Source organism: Drosophila elegans, unplaced genomic scaffold (genome assembly GCF_018152505.1).
Source record: "Drosophila elegans isolate 14027-0461.03 unplaced genomic scaffold, ASM1815250v1 contig_520, whole genome shotgun sequence".
Taxonomy (NCBI): Eukaryota; Metazoa; Arthropoda; class Insecta; order Diptera; family Drosophilidae; genus Drosophila; species Drosophila elegans.
In genome coordinates, this window is record NW_024545903.1 from 4,566,372 (window position 1) to 4,581,523 (window position 15,152).

Consider the following 15,152-nt stretch of genomic DNA (forward strand, 5'->3'; position numbering starts at 1 on the left):
GCAAAGTTATCTTAAGTGCTCCGAGTGGAAACTGTCAGCCGTTCTGTTCTCGGGTTGGCTTGTTTACCCGCTGTTTGTTTGCTTCTTGCTGACTCTTGGTCAACTGTTTTTGACAAGCTCTTTAAAGCAAATCACTTTTCCGAATGGTTGTTCGAATTAAATTTCCATTTTTCTTGCAGGGCAATTATAATTTCGTTTTTTTAGCATTTGTCACTAAAAAAATAAATAAAAACTTCTATTTTTTAAAATTTTTGTTTAGGTTTTGAATAACCTTTGTACGCATAAAAGTTCTTCCAAATTAATAGTTTTCGGTTTTAGTTGCTTTTAAAAAAGCCTAATTTATTAAAGTGTTTTATCCAGATATATGATTTAAAAATTAAATGGAATCGTTTTGAATTAAAGAAAGCCATCATATTCTATTTGTAAAATCTTTAGAAGCTCAAGATTTGTTTTGATAAAAATTCAATTTTCTTGGAATTTCTAAAAAAATTTCATAGATGATTAAGAGTTTCAATCAAACGTGAATTTAAGAATATTTTAAAATTAATGGATTCTTGTTTTGCATTCTCCGGAATTCGCTGGCAATTACTTTCCATTAGCAGGCATTGTAATGCTAAGCACAACTTTCAACTTTCGCTACTTTTGACCAAGCAACCGAAAACACAAACTGGCCAAGGCTCGACCAATGTGGCAACACAATTATATTTTATGGCACGGCATTAACTTGGCCATTGACAACAGGGCCGAAACTAAACCATTGTGTCTTGGCAAAAGTCAAAAGTGCCGTTGCTCGGAATCGATTCAGGAAAACCAGTTCCCCTGAACAGTGAACCGTCACGTCGACGAGATTCCATGTCCATACATGTTAGATTTCAATCGGTTTGAGCTTCGGTGGGGTCCACTGTGTTTTCACATTCCTAGAACATTGGCGAACATGAATCGCCAATGCAAATTAGTTGCGGACTGACCCAAATCGGATGGCCATAAAATTGGTCGAGTGGTCCAAAATCGGTTTAGTCGTAGCCGGGGCCAACGCCTAAAATATGTATTAGCCAGAATGAAGCTGCCCCTGCTGCTGTTGCTAATCCAGTCGTGTGCCTTTGTGGCCAAAGGTAAGCCCCCTAAACGGTGTTTAAGTGAAAGTACAGTGATTGCTCACTACCTTTTCCTGCAGCCACTCCTGCCCGACACTGGCGTCGAGCCCCCTCCCACGGAGTTTTCAACGTCGATGTCTATGCCTACAACAAGCCTCGGATGAACCTCGCCGGTCGCCGGGCGATGGCCAGTGGATCTTCGGCGGATCCGCCCCCCATGGATCACCTACTGCAGCAGATCTCCCAAAACAGTCGCCGATCCGCCGACCAGAGGTCCCACTATAGGAACCTTGACGATGAGTTTGAGGTCCTGGCAGTGGCAGGACAGAGTCGAGCCAGCGAGCTAAGCAAAACAATTGAGAACTCGGCCATAAATATGCAATTGATGCCGCTGCAAATGAACTCGGGTCTGCACGCACAGGAGAATTTATACTCGAACGAGTTCCATGTGCAAAGTGTAGGGACCAAGAAGATAGTGCAATTGAATACCCTGACTACCGACCATGAACGTAAACCAATCGTCGAGGAAGTTATGGCCCAAAGGCAGCACCAGGAGGAGCAGCAGGAGCCGCTAAAGGTGAAGCTGACACTGCCAGAGCTTCCCGAACACAATGCAGCAGAAACAGAAACCATGCTTGGACAGGATAGCATCGGCAAAAAAGATGGCCCAGTCTCAGACGCCACGACGACAGCTCCTGCGGCGGAGTCCCTGACAAGTGTGAAAAAAACTATGGCCCCGAGTGGGACAATTATCGATATGGCATCGACAGGAATGCAGCAGCTTGTCAGCAGGCCGACAGCGGAGAATGCCGGTGACACGAGCACAAAGGTTCACTCCGGCAAGAAGAGGAAGGACGAAACCAGAGCCCGAACCCCTCGACCGAAGGCCAAGCGAAAGCAAACTCCAACAGCAGCAAAGTTGTCCAATGAAACTGATACAAAGATGTCAGCGAGCCAAGCTGTCACCAGCCCAGCTCCTGCAGCTCCATCCCCTGAAACTAACCCAATCCTGAGACCAAGTCGTGGTCCATCGAAGGCGAAGCAACCGACGAAGGAATTGGAAACACAATCACCGGAAATCAGCACGCATCGTCCCTTAACAACGAAAAGCAAGGGTAAGGGCAAGGGTAAGGGCAAAGATAAACGTCGCCAGGAATCACAGCGACGTCCTGCAAACGCGGGAGTAATGGAGGAGGAAATTGAAACTACGACAAATTGGTGGCAGATTCTCCCGTATGCGGAAATTAGAAAATTTCTGAATACGATTTATGATACCATCGCCGATGATGCTGACGACGAACGTGCCACGGATGATATGTGAAGCCAGAGTTTTCGACGGTCGGGCCCTTTGGGTATTCGGGGTTTCGGGACTAGTGTTTATAGGGTGTCCGACCGAACGGTGAATTGAATTTCCGCTAGAAATCAACTTTGTGTACTGATCAAATAGCTAGTAAGTCGGCAATGTGACCATTTCTGTTTTATGGTCACAATGATTTGTAATAAAACAGACAATGAATATTGATTAAGTAAAAGGATTATTAAACCACTAATACTTTCAAACCCCCATTTTAACTCCCCCTTCCTTTTACCCACTTTTACTTTTAGTTAAAATATCTGCCCCTATTAATCATAATAACCATCACTTCACAGCACAGTCATCAACATCTCTATTTAATGCGTCAACAAAGATGACTTAATTAAAAGTCCCCTGATCAAAAACAATAACTCGTCTGGGCACTTAAAAACCCATCTATTCATATTTGAATAAACAAATAGAGGATGCCAGAACCGTGCCGGCATACTTCTAGTTAAATACTTGAAGACAGCTTAATGGGCATTAGACCCAACGCGTCGCAGGTTAAAGTTGAAAGTGGTCGGACGGCTTCCATGCGCGGCCCAAAGAGTTCACGGCAGGTAAAGCGTGAATCGAGCCGACATTAATGAGCTCAGAATCTTTTTTATGTCTGCGGAATTTATTTCACAGACTGGCTGCCTCCGAATTGTGAGTCAGCCGAAATAAATCTCTGCCCCTGATTGATTGGGCTTAATGAGAGATGATAATGTAAATGATTAAAGTGTGTATATTTATTTTGGTTATTTATTGAACGACCAGCAAGACAAATTTTTGTTTACTCAAGTAATTAAGAGTGGCTCGTCGTCGGAGTTTTCTTTTTCCTCGCACTTTTCGTCTCGACTTGGGCTCAACATCGGCCACAATAAACAGCTGCGGTCCATTTTCTTGACGGGTCAATCCAAAGACTTCTTGAGCAACATTCGACGGTGCTCGCGTGGTGGGATTTTGCACGGGCTGGATAAGTGGCACACTGAATCCGTGGCCCTCGTACAGATGCAGTTGCCAGCCGCAAAGATTTGGGGTAAGACTACACTTGGCGGAAGAATTATCCGCAATGAGCTTCGCCTGGGTCAAAGTCAGCTGCCTGAGTTGCTGCAGTGCCTCATCTTGGATCGTAGGGGCAGCTTCGCACCACAGAACTAGAATGCAAAACGTGAACAGGGCTCGAAAGCCAACGACGGAGCACATTTCCACTTCACCTACCACCTCCTCAGGAAGCCGAACTTGGACTGGTCGAATTGGAAAGATGACCAAGTGGAGTGGGGCAACTGAAACCTGTTTGCTTGAATAGAGTCGATTGAAGTGCTGTCAACTTTGTCATGTGAAAAGAATTGCGGATGAAGTTCCAATGGGCATCATATAGAAAGTAGAATTTGTATCTTACGAAATATTATTAGTCATTTCTTATTTAAATTTCTGATAGCCCCTACTGATTTTAATAATTACCATTGCAGTTTCAATGCCCTGTAATTTAGTGTTTTGATTTAATTTAAGCTTCAAGAACTGTATTTATCGCAGATTATATCAGCTTTGTTAATTTCGATCGCTCGGTAAGATATGTTTTTTATGGTCTCTGCCAGTCAGGTCTTCGCGTGGGTCTCAGTCATCCATTGTTTAAAAGCCCTGAGGGCAGTTTGTTTATTTCCCTCCCAGCTTGTACTGCCATCTCGCATTCAATGACAGAAACGAATAGTGACTCCTCGGGCTAGAACAGAGGTTTGGATAGCAAAAGCACGTGTTAAGTTCAGATTCCACATGAAATTCGGGAATACATTTGCCAAAAAAACCAACGTTTATCGATCATCAACCCAATTATCTAATATTCGTTGAATCCAGACGTGTTGAGCCAACTTTATTTCATTTTGTTGACCTTAAAAAAGATTTGCATTTAAACCTTAAAAGTTGTGAATTTTAACAGAAAATTTGCTGCTGTGGATCGATTTTACAAAATTGGAGGAGAGGTTCAACAAAGCAATACATGGTATTAGGTCTGTTAAAAATAATGGATTATTATATAAATAAAAAGAATCAGAGACAGATTTGATTCATATAAAATATGTTATTTATTCATTTTAAAAACGGTCATCTTTTAATTATTCGATTTGCGGATGTTAATGGCTAAGAAACTCTTTTTCCGTTTGGCCGAAACCTATTCTGCGCCAAAGATTGCGATGGTTTCCCATCAACTGGGGATATTAAAAGCAACGGTCTTCCGTTCTTGTCCGACAATCTTACGAACTGAGCTTCTTCGGGCTTCATGCACAAGCGGGGATAGTAGAAACAAAGCGATGTCACCGAGTGTGGCATAGTTTCGATCGAGAGCTTCTGTTCGGGCTGAAAAACATTGCTTAAATTATTGTTTTTCAGGTGCACTGATTTCATTTTCTGACACTCTGGAAGGTAGGGATATATTGAACAGAGGTTTCGGATAGGAGGATTTGTTGGTGCCTCAGTTGTTGCGTCCGTTGTTGCGTCTGTTGTTGCGTCCGTTGTTGCTTCTGTTGTAGCGTCCGTTGTTACAACAGTTGTTGCATCAGTGGTTGCATCCGTTGTTGCGTCCGTTGTTGCGTCCGTGGTTACAACAGTTGTTGCATCAGTGGTTGCATCCGTTGTTGCGTCCGTGGTAACAACAGTTGTTGCGTCCGTTGTTACAACAGTTGTTGAATCAGTTGTTGCGTCCGTTGTTACAACAGTTGTTGAATCAGTTGTTGCGTCCGTTGTTGCGTCTGTTGTTATCTCCGTTGTCACAACAGTTGTTGAATCAGTGGTTGCGTCCGTTGTTGAGTCTGTTGTTATCTCCGTTGTCACATCAGTTGTTGAATCGGTTGGAGGCTCTGTTGTCGTTGGTGGCTTAGTTGGTGGCTTCGTTGGTGGCTTAGTTGGTGGCTTAGTTGGTGGTTTTGTTGGTGGCTTGGTTGGTGGCTTGGTTGGTGGCTTAGTTGGTGGCTTAGTTGGTGGCTTAGTTGGACGTTTTGTTGGTGGTTTTGTTGGTGGCTTCGTTGGTGGCTTAGTTGGTGGTCCAGGTGTTGGCCACGGCGGACTGGTGGGTGGCACATACGGAGGATATGGATAGTAAGGTGGCGGCGGATAAATTGGCGGTGAAGGATCATAGTATCCATATGAGGGCGCCCAATACTCTTCATAGTTGGGTCGATCTTTCTTCTTCTGATTGTTGGCTTGCCCCTTGGTAAGACCCGTAACACGTGAGATAATGCCTCCAACATCCCACACGGGTATACGGACTTGGACCTGATAGCCCGCGGTTAACGAAATAAGACATTTAGGTCCAGCTGCTGCTAGCCAGATCCATAAGACAACACTTCTTAGCAGTTGCATGCTCCCAGTTAAAGCACAGACTGGTGTGGAGTGGTCATTAACGCCTTTTTATATTCCATAATGTTCCATGAAAGTGGATTATTAATCACTAATGACAATAAAATAAGAGGCCAACAAACTAAGAACTATTTCGGTCAATCCTTAAACTCATTATTTTATTTACTCCACGGTATTGGCATTTTCATGGGTTCATTCTATTTTTGTGATAAGCTAGTAGTGAGACTGGTGGCTTTCAGAACATAATAATTTATTGACTACAAGCTTATTTGTAATCTTTATCTCTGTCATCCTAGTCAAAATCTAGCAAGTAGTTTTGTTGTCTACTATGGATATGGCTGTCTTTAGTTCGATTGGATCTGAAACGGGTTCTTCATGCTTGGGAAGGCACTGATATCAGCAGCTTGCATTGTAGTTCTCAGTTAATCGGAAAGTTACATCAATTCATTGCATGCTTTTTGCATAGTTGGGAAAAATAAAATATCAATTACGCCTATATAGGTTAGCCCACAAAAACTTTGCGTTTTAAGATGGCTATACAAAAACGGGATGATATTTTGAATTTCTATCCCCGTTACTCATAGTGTAAATAGCTTCATCTGAAAATATGTTTTTTCGATAAAAATGCTCATCTTCCACCAAGCGGTCATCGTGCCTTTGCGCGAAATGAAAACCGTGAAGTGATTGTTAAAAGTCGTTTTAGGTTTATCTTAAAAAAACTTAAGAATTAAGCTAAATAGCTATAAATAAAACTGCTGCCATAAATTTCATTTAAGACCACGTTGGGGTCAAACTTTTTTGTTTTTTTACTCAAAAGTATTTATTCTTAAATGTATTGTTCTAGTATATATTTTGGTTCAATATAAAATGATTTGTAGGTTGTTTATTTGATTTAAACAGAAATTAGTTAGAGTCGTTGCTTATTCTTTGTTTTGATTAAACGGTAAATATATTTACTCCTAGAGGGATTCTTTCGTCGGGGTGGCCGCAAACCCAAAGGCCTTGGTTTTGAGTAAAGGGGACGTGCAATTGTGGTCGTAAAAAGTGCAGGTTTAGCTACGCCTCCAGGCGATATTAGAAGCATAGGCTTGCCAAATCCGTCAGTTAGCCTTACATATTGCGCTTCTTCGGGCTGCGAACACAGTCGTGGATAGTTTTGGCACAGCGTCGTCATGGACTGAGGCTCCGACTGCACAGTTAATTGCAACTCAGGACGGAGGGAGCCAGAGGAGGTTGGTTGTCCCTCGAAACTTAGAACCGTTGGAGTTAAAACGGCACTACTTTGCAGTTGACTATGATACGAATATAACGGGTTGCCTGTAGTAGCTTGTTTTAGTTTATTTCCTCTGATTCCTATAGTGGAAGAGCCTTCTGTTGTAGAGGATCCTCCCGTTGTCGATGATTGTTCTGTCGTTGAATTGGATGTGGGTGCGATTGTTGTGCTGTTAACCGTCTCAGTTGTTGTAGGAACACTAGTGGATGAAGAACTCGATACAGAAACTGAAGATGCCGTTGATGTGGTTGTTGTTTTTATAGTAGTTGTAGTTGGCCGCCTGGTTGTCGTGCTTCTTTTAGTGGGATTTCTAGTTGGCCTTGGTCTTGGCCGATTCGGAAGTTGAGGCCTCAGAGGCCTTAGAGGCCGAGGGGGACGAGGGAGGGGCATTGGGACAGGTACAGGCAGAGGCAAAGGATCAACAGGTTGCAGATTGCTTGAAGAGTATAACCCATTCTTTTTGTGGTAAGCTTCCTGAATTAGCGCGTTGTAATAAGCGTTCCAAGGAGCAGCTGCGGATGGATTTCCTTGGGACGCCTGTGGAGGTTGGGTGGTGCTTGCTGCGCCAAATAACCGTGAGTAAAAATCACTTACATCCCAGAGTGGCATGTTCAACCTGGAAGATCCTCCTGGACCGTCACCCCATACTGGTATTGTGATCACTAATATATAGAACGCGTATCTCGAAAACATCTCGAATCGATAAGGTTACTTTAAAGCCTTGAACCAAACTGAGCTTACTAAAATGTTTAATAACGTTTTTATAGACTTATCAGAATTTTAAAAAACCACTGATGATGCCCCAGAGCAATAGGCGACCCAATGGCTTTATATTTAATACAATTGTCAATAGAGCTGGTTGATTGTTTGCCATTGAACAAAGCAACAATGTTCGACGTTCTTTCTTAGTCAAAGTGTTAGACAAGCTGCTTTTTATTGGAGAATTCCGTATTTATATTTCTGTGCTGTACTAATACCAACATTTTCAAAATAACTAAAGCTTTTAATAAAATTAGCATATTTTAAATATGAAATAAATATTTAGCTACATGTTGAAGGCAATTTTTAGTACTTGGGCACGTAGCGAGTTTTCAATCTGGCACATTTCAAAACACATTGGGTTGACGCAGAGATGGTGACATCTCTGACCCTATTTTTTTCATCAAAAAATAATAATAATCTATATTTTTCATTGCTTTTTATCCTGCAAATAGTTTTTAGAATTTCTCGTATGTATCTATATTGCAGTATCATTCCGCACTATATTAACTTAAGAATTTTCGATTTGTTTCAAATTTTTAATTTAAATATAATTTTTGTCTTTTATTTATAGCAGATTATGGTCGTTCCTTGCCTGATATCTCTACTCGGCCAAAGATAATATTTTCCGTTATATGCCTACCTAGCCTACTTGATAGTTTAGTCATGTTGTCTAATGGTTCTACTTATAGCACGCCAAAGAGCTGGTTGCTGTTGAGATTGAGCGGATCGTCCTTCAACCGGTGATATCAGCAACAGGGGCTTTCCATTTCTGTCGGTGAGACGAACAAATTGGGCTTCCTCCGGTTTCAGGCACAGACGAGGGTAAAAGAAACAGAGCGAAGTCACTGATTGGGGCATCGAAGTTATTGCCAGTGGTTGCTCTGGCTTAAATACAGTGCCCGATGCCGCAATATCAGACATCCCAGGTTTACTTAATTCAAAGCTCAATGCTTTGGCAGACTGACAAATAGGAAGTTCAGGGAAAGTTATGCAAATTAATGTTGATGGGCCTTCAGTTGTCGATGCAGACTCCGTTGTTGGACTTGTAGTGGATGTTGTGGATGAATCTGTTGTTGTTGATGTGGGAATTGCAGTAGACGTTATCGGACTTTCAGTTGCATTGGAAGATTCTGTTGTTGAACTTGTAGTGGATGTTGTGGATGTGGGAATCGCAGTAGATGTTATTGGGCTTTTAGTTGTCGATGCGGATTCCGTTGTTGGACTTGTAGTGGATGTTGTGGAAGAATCTGGTGTTGTTGATGTGGGAATCGCAGTAGACGTTATCGGGTTTTCAGTTGTCGATGCGGACTCCGTTGTTGGACTTGTAGTGGATGTTGTGGGTGAATCTGGTGTTGTTGATGTGGGAATCGCAGTAGACGTTATCGGGCTTTCAGTTGTAGTTGAAGATTCTGTTGTTGAACTTGTAGTGGATGTTGTGGATGTGGGAATCGCAGTAGATGTTATTGGGCTTTTAGTTGTCGATGCGGATTCCGTTGTTGGACTTGTAGTGGATGTTGTGGAAGAATCTGGTGTTGTTGATGTGGGAATCGCAGTAGACGTTATCGGGTTTTCAGTTGTCGATGCGGACTCCGTTGTTGGACTTGTAGTGGATGTTGTGGGTGAATCTGGTGTTGTTGATGTGGGAATCGCAGTAGACGTTATCGGGCTTTCAGTTGTAGTTGAAGATTCTGTTGTTGAACTTGTAGTGGATGTTGTGGATGTGGGAATTGCAGTAGATGTTATTGGGCTTTCAGTTGTCGATGCGGATTCCGTTGTTGGACTTGTCGTGGATGTTGTCGAAGAATCTGGTGTTGTTGATGTGGGAATCGCAGTAGACGTTTTCGGGCTTTCAGTTGTCGATGCGGACTCCGTTGTTGAACTTGTAGTGGATGATGTGGATGAGTCTGTTGTTGTTGATGTGGGAATCGCAGTAGACGTTATTGGGCTTTCAGCTGTAGTTGAAGATTCTGTTGTTGAACTTAAAGCCGATGTTGTGGATGAGTCTGTTGTTGTGGATGTGGGAATTGCAGTAGACGTTATCGGACTTTCAGTTGTAGTTGAAGATTCTGTTGTTGAACTTGTAGTGGATGTTGTGGATGTGGGAATCGCAGTAGATGTTATTGGGCTTTCAGTTGTCGATGCGGACTCCGTTGTTGAACTTGTAGAGGATGATGTGGATGAGTCTGTTGTTGTGGATGTGGGAATTGCAGTAGACGTTATCGGGCTTTCAGTTGTCGATGCGGACTCCGTTGTTGAACTTGTAGTGGATGTTGTCGAAGAATCTGGTGTTGTCGATGTGGGAATCGCAGTAGACGTTATCGGGCTTTCAGTTGCAGTTGACGATTCTGTTGTTGAGCTTGTAGTGGATGTTGTGGATGAGTCAGTCGTTGTCGATGTGGGAATCGCAGTAGACGTTATCGGGCTTTCAGTTGTAGTTGAAGATTCTGTTGTTGAACTTGTAGTGGATGTTGTGGATGTGGAAATCGCAGTAGATGTTATTGGGCTTTCAGTTGTCGATGCGGACTCCGTTGTTGAACTTGTAGTGGATGATGTGGATGAGTCTGTTGTTGTGGATGTGGGAATTGCAGTAGACGTTATCGGACTTTCAGTTGTCGATGTTGTGGATGAATCTGGTGTTGTTGATGCGGGAATCGCAGTAGACGTTATCGGGCTTTCAGTTGTGGATGCGGACTCCGTTGTTGAACTTGTAGTGGATGAGTCTGTTGTTGTGGACGTGGGAATTGCAGTAGACGTTATCGGGCTTTCAATTGTAGTTGAAGATTCTGTTGTTGAACTTGTAGTGGATGTTGTGGATGTTGGAATGGCAGTAGATGTTATTGGGCTTTCAGTTGTCGATGCGGACTCCGTTGTTGAACTTGTAGTTGATGTTCTGGATGAATCTGGTGTTGTTGAAGTGGGAATTGCAGTAGACGTTATCAGGCTTTCAGTTGTCGATGTTGTGGATGTTGTGGATGAATCTGGTGTTGTTGATGTGGGAATTGCAGTAGATGTTATTGGGCTTTCAGTTGTTGATGTGGATTCCGTTGTAGGACTTGTAGTGGATGTTGTGGAAGAATCTGGTGTTGTTGATGTGGGAATCGCAGTAGACGTTATCGGGCTTTCAGTTGTCGATGCGGACTCCGTTGTTGAACTTGTAGTGGATGATGTGGATGAGTCTGTCGTTGTGGATGTGGGAATAGCAGTAGACGTTATCGGGCTTTCAGTTGCAGTTGAAGATTCTGTTGTTGATCTTGTAGTGGATGTTGTGGATGTGGGAATCGCAGTAGATGTTATTGGGCTTTCAGTTGTCGATGCGGATTCCGTTGTTGGACTTGTCGTGGATGTTGTCGAAGAATCTGGTGTTGTTGATGTGGGAATCGCAGTAGACGTTATTGGGCTTTCAGCTGTAGTTGAAGATTCTGTTGTTGAACTTAAAGTCGATGTTGTGGATGAGTCTGTTGTTGTGGATGTGGGAATTGCAGTAGACGTTATCGGACTTTCAGTTGTAGTTGAAGATTCTGTTGTTGAACTTGTAGTGGATGTTGTGGATGTGGGAATCGCAGTAGATGTTATTGGGCTTTCAGTTGTCGATGCGGACTCCGTTGTTGAACTTGTAGAGGATGATGTGGATGAGTCTGTTGTTGTGGATGTGGGAATTGCAGTAGACGTTATCGGGCTTTCAGTTGTCGATGCGGACTCCGTTGTTGAACTTGTAGTGGATGTTGTCGAAGAATCTGGTGTTGTTGATGTGGGAATCGCAGTAGACGTTATCGGGCTTTCAGTTGCAGTTGAAGATTCTGTTGTTGAACTTGTAGTGGATGTTGTGGATGTGGGAATCGCAGTAGATGTTATTGGGCTTTCAGTTGTCGATGCGGACTCCGTTGTTGAACTTGTAGTGGATGATGTGGATGAGTCTGTTGTTGTGGATGTGGGAATTGCAGTAGACGTTATCGGACTTTCAGTTGTCGATGTTGCGGATGAATCTGGTGTTGTTGATGCGGGAATCGCAGTAGACGTTATCGGGCTTTCAGTTGTGGATGCGGACTCCGTTGTTGAACTTGTAGTGGATGAGTCTGTTGTTGTGGACGTGGGAATTGCAGTAGACGTTATCGGGCTTTCAATTGTAGTTGAAGATTCTGTTGTTGAACTTGTAGTGGATGTTGTGGATGTTGGAATGGCAGTAGATGTTATTGGGCTTTCAGTTGTCGATGCGGACTCCGTTGTTGAACTTGTAGTTGATGTTGTGGATGAATCTGGTGTTGTTGAAGTGGGAATTGCAGTAGACGTTATCGGGCTTTCAGTAGTCGATGTTGTGAATGTTGTGGATGAATCTGGTGTTGTTGATGTGAGAATCGCAGTAGACGTTATTGGGCTTTCAGTTGTGGATGCGGACTCCGTTGTTGAACTTGTAGTGGATGATGTGGATGAGTCTGTTGTTGTGGATATGGGAATTGCAGTAGACGTTATCGGGCTTTCAGTTGTAGTTGAAGATTCTGTTGTTGAACTTGTAGTGGATGTTGTGGATGTGGGAATGGCAGTAGATGTTATTGGGCTTTCAGTTGTCGATGCGGACTCCGTTGTTGAACTTGTAGTTGATGTTGTGGTTGAATCTGGTGTTGTTGAAGTGGGAATTGCAGTAGACGTTATCGGGCTTTCAGTTGTCGATGTTGTGGATGAATCTGGTGTTGTTGATGTGGGAATCGCAGTAGACGTTATTGGGCTTTCAGTTGTGGATGCGGACTCCGTTGTTGAACTTGTAGTGGATGATGTGGATGAGTCTGTTGTTGTGGATGTGGGAATTGCAGTAGACGTTATCGGGCTTTCAGTTGTAGTTGAAGATTCTGTTGTTGAACTTGTAGTGGATGTTGTGGATGTGGGAATCGCAGTAGACGTTATCGGGCTTTCAGTTGTGGATGCGGACTCCGTTGTTGAACTTGTAGTGGATGATGTGGATGAGTCTGTTGTTGTGGATGTGGGAATTGCAGTAGACGTTATCGGACTTTCAGTTGTAGTTGAAGATTCTGTTGTTGAACTTGTAGTGGATGTTGTGGATGTGGAAATGGCAGTAGATGTTATTGGGCTTTCAGTTGTCGATGCGGACTCCGTTGTTGAACTTGTAGTGGATGATGTGGATGAGTCTGTTGTTGTGGATGTGGGAATTGCAGTAGACGTTATCGGGCTTTCAGTTGTCGATGTTGTGGATGTTGTGGATGAATCTGGTGTTGTTGATGTGGGAGTCGCAGTAGACGTTATTGGGCTTTCAGTTGTCGATGCGGACTCCGTTGTTGAACTTGTAGTTGATGTTGTGGATGAATCTGGTGTTGTTGATGTGGGAATCGCAGAAGACGTTATCGGGCTTTCAGTTGTCGACGCAGTTTCTGTAGTTATGGGTGGATTTGTTGATGTTGGTATAGTCGTTGGAGCTTGAGTTGATATTGTCACATCAGCAGTTGTAGTCAATGGAAAAGGTGTTGTTGTAGTTTGAAATTCGTTGGGGTCATAGGGGCCATATGGTCCGAAGTATCCATATCCATATGGATCATATTGTCCTGGATTCTGGTATGCATTTGCCCAATAGTTATTATAATAGTCGTTCAAATAATCAGTGTATTCGTTATACTGCTGGTTATTATTCGATGGGCTTGGATTGTTATTGTTTCCTAAGTTGATTCCAAGTCCGGTGATTCGCGTGAATATAGTTGAAGCATCCCACACAGGTATTCTTATTTTTATTGACTGCCCCCAAGCCTGACTGGCAAGCAGGATCAACAAACCGACGGTATTTAATATCATTCCGAGCTGAGATAAGTCGGAGCTCTGGTTAACCTAGAACTGATTTGATAGCGGCTGGACACCTGGAGCTTTATACAAGCCACTGAAGTCATAAAATTAAAATAATACTATTTATGTATAGTAACAAAAGGTTGAATAGATCTAACTTCATAAATTTTAACTGTTTATAGATTTTGGAAGTTTCGAGCCTTAGCGAACATCGTAATCGGTGCAGCTGATGCTAATTAGTTCTTAGCTTTACCATTTAGACTTAGCCATTCATTCGGCACGTTTTTGTGGTGTGACTTCTGCTTCTGAAAACGTCGTTTCCTAGATTTGGAATCAATTATCTGGAGAAAGAAATGCAAATAGTTTTTTGCTTTCTTTTGTTCGTTTTTATTGAATAAATTAATTGTCGCATGTGTAAGTTACACCAAAGATTTTTCGTTCTATGAGTCTTCTATTTTTTTCCGCCATATGCAAAGTATGGAGACGGCTGTCCCCCACGGTAAATGTTTTCGTATGGTATATATACTGGCGACGACTGAGCTGCAGACGAAGCCACTGCGGAGCCACGGACGTAAATTGGGTTGGAACTGATGCGGTGCAGATCATAGGGACTGTTCAGAGCGCTGGGAACATAGTGGTAGGGCAGAGGCGTAGTTTGAGACCGCATATTCGCCACTGCCGTTGAAGTCGTATCGGTGTTTGCGGGTGCCACAGCAGTGGAAGTTGTCGGAGATGCTGTAGTTGTGGGAGTGGTGGCCACCGCAGTGGAGGTGGCGTCGGATCCTGCTGTAGTAGCAACTGCCGTAGAAGTTGTTGGTGAAGCTGTCGTTGTGGGTGTGGTGGCTACTGCAGTGGAAGTGGTGTCGGATCCTGGAGAAGTAGCAACTGCAGTTGAAGTAGGTGGAGCTGCTGTGGTTGTAGATTCGCCGGCTACAGCGGTTGAAATAATTGGCGTTCCCGTACTTGTAGGAAGGGCAGTAGAGGTCGTTGGCGTTCCCGTACTTGTAGGAAGGGCAGTAGAGGTCGTTGGCGTTCCCGTACTTGTAGGAAGGGCAGTAGAGGTCATTGGAGTTGACGGCGGTGTGACAGGAGCTGCAGTGGTTGATTCCGGTACTGGCTGCGGTCCTTGTCCATTGTTTGCGTTAGGGCCGAAGGGTCCATAGTAATAGTTGTAATACTGGTTGTAAGCCTCCTGAGCTTGGTAGTACTGCTGAGCTTGGTAGTACTGTTGCCATAGATTGCTATAATATTGATTTAGATAGTCAGTGTAGTCCGCTTGAGCTTGAGCGTTGTTGCTGCTGCTTGAAGGACGTCCTGCACCTCCTCCACCTCCTCCACCTCCTCCACTGCCTCCACCGCCTCCAGTTAAAGCCGAGACAATACTTCCTACGGTGTAAACAGGAAAACTAATGGACTGCCCCCAAGCTTGACCAGCAAGCAGGAACAGCAGTCCTATGGCTTTTATCAGCATTATGAAGAGAGATTCTACGGTGCTCCGGTTAGTTCAGAACTAAAATGACGGCTTCTAAATGCGAACAGTTTTATACGGTCTGTC

The 15,152-nt window shown here is 43.5% G+C and overlaps 6 protein-coding genes across 8 annotated transcripts; 1 reads left to right on the plus strand and 5 right to left on the minus strand.

Moving 5' to 3' along the window:
* The first annotated feature begins 1,057 nt into the window (after positions 1–1,057).
* On the plus strand, positions 1,058–2,415 carry LOC108145412. Its single transcript, XM_017270814.2, has 2 exons — positions 1,058–1,112; positions 1,175–2,415. The coding sequence occupies exons 1-2, from the start codon at positions 1,058–1,060 to the stop codon at positions 2,413–2,415; spliced, it is 1,296 nt and encodes a 431-aa protein (XP_017126303.2).
* Positions 2,416–3,192: 777 nt separating this feature from the next.
* Positions 3,193–3,655, minus strand: LOC108145411. The gene has a single exon (XM_017270813.1). The coding sequence runs from the start codon at positions 3,634–3,636 to the stop codon at positions 3,193–3,195; it is 444 nt and encodes a 147-aa protein (XP_017126302.1). The 5' UTR covers positions 3,637–3,655.
* A 911-nt stretch (positions 3,656–4,566) lies between these two features.
* On the minus strand, positions 4,567–5,784 carry LOC108145342 (mucin-2). The gene is made up of 2 exons (XM_017270731.1): positions 5,245–5,784; positions 4,567–5,160 (listed from the first exon to the last, which is right to left on the minus strand). The coding sequence occupies exons 1-2, from the start codon at positions 5,782–5,784 to the stop codon at positions 4,567–4,569; spliced, it is 1,134 nt and encodes a 377-aa protein (XP_017126220.1).
* An 888-nt stretch (positions 5,785–6,672) lies between these two features.
* Positions 6,673–7,778, minus strand: LOC121467700 (flocculation protein FLO11). The gene has a single exon (XM_041709901.1). It carries the CDS (start codon positions 7,745–7,747, stop codon positions 6,689–6,691), a length of 1,059 nt encoding a protein of 352 aa, XP_041565835.1. The 5' UTR covers positions 7,748–7,778; the 3' UTR covers positions 6,673–6,688.
* Positions 7,779–8,333: 555 nt separating this feature from the next.
* LOC108145341 (uncharacterized threonine-rich GPI-anchored glycoprotein PJ4664.02) lies at positions 8,334–13,746 on the minus strand. 3 transcript variants are annotated; one of them, XM_041709910.1, is made up of 2 exons: positions 12,817–13,746; positions 8,334–11,772 (listed from the first exon to the last, which is right to left on the minus strand). In XM_041709910.1, the coding sequence occupies exons 1-2, from the start codon at positions 13,607–13,609 to the stop codon at positions 8,474–8,476; spliced, it is 4,092 nt and encodes a 1,363-aa protein (XP_041565844.1). In that variant the 5' UTR covers positions 13,610–13,746; the 3' UTR covers positions 8,334–8,473. The 3 variants fall into 3 exon arrangements, with proteins under 3 accessions (XP_041565844.1, XP_041565843.1, XP_041565842.1); XM_041709909.1 differs by having other exon boundaries at positions 8,334–10,419; positions 11,314–13,746; XM_041709908.1 differs by having other exon boundaries at positions 8,334–13,746.
* A 93-nt stretch (positions 13,747–13,839) lies between these two features.
* LOC108145383 (cell wall protein DAN4-like) lies at positions 13,840–15,140 on the minus strand. Its single transcript, XM_017270777.2, has one exon. It carries the CDS (start codon positions 15,066–15,068, stop codon positions 14,049–14,051), a length of 1,020 nt encoding a protein of 339 aa, XP_017126266.1. The 5' UTR covers positions 15,069–15,140; the 3' UTR covers positions 13,840–14,048.
* Positions 15,141–15,152: the final 12 nt, after the last annotated feature.

What these genes read in the sequence shown, in the direction of transcription:
- LOC108145412 (XM_017270814.2), top strand. Translation starts at nt 1,058, where the DNA reads ATGAAGCTGCCCCTGCTGCTGTTGCTAATCCAGTCGTGTGCCTTTGTG. An exon ending in GTGTGCCTTTGTGGCCAAAG is followed by an intron (nt 1,113 to 1,174) that starts GTAAGCCCCCTA and finishes CTTTTCCTGCAG; the next exon opens with CCACTCCTGCCCGACACTGG.
- LOC108145411 (XM_017270813.1), bottom strand. Translation starts at nt 3,636, where the DNA reads ATGTGCTCCGTCGTTGGCTTTCGAGCCCTGTTCACGTTTTGCATTCTA.
- LOC108145342 (XM_017270731.1), bottom strand. Translation starts at nt 5,784, where the DNA reads ATGCAACTGCTAAGAAGTGTTGTCTTATGGATCTGGCTAGCAGCAGCT. An exon ending in CAACTGATGTGACAACGGAG is followed by an intron (nt 5,161 to 5,244) that starts ATAACAACAGAC and finishes GCAACAACGGAC; the next exon opens with GCAACAACTGATTCAACAAC.
- LOC121467700 (XM_041709901.1), bottom strand. Translation starts at nt 7,747, where the DNA reads ATGTTTTCGAGATACGCGTTCTATATATTAGTGATCACAATACCAGTA.
- LOC108145341 (XM_041709908.1), bottom strand. Translation starts at nt 13,609, where the DNA reads ATGATATTAAATACCGTCGGTTTGTTGATCCTGCTTGCCAGTCAGGCT.
- LOC108145383 (XM_017270777.2), bottom strand. Translation starts at nt 15,068, where the DNA reads ATGCTGATAAAAGCCATAGGACTGCTGTTCCTGCTTGCTGGTCAAGCT.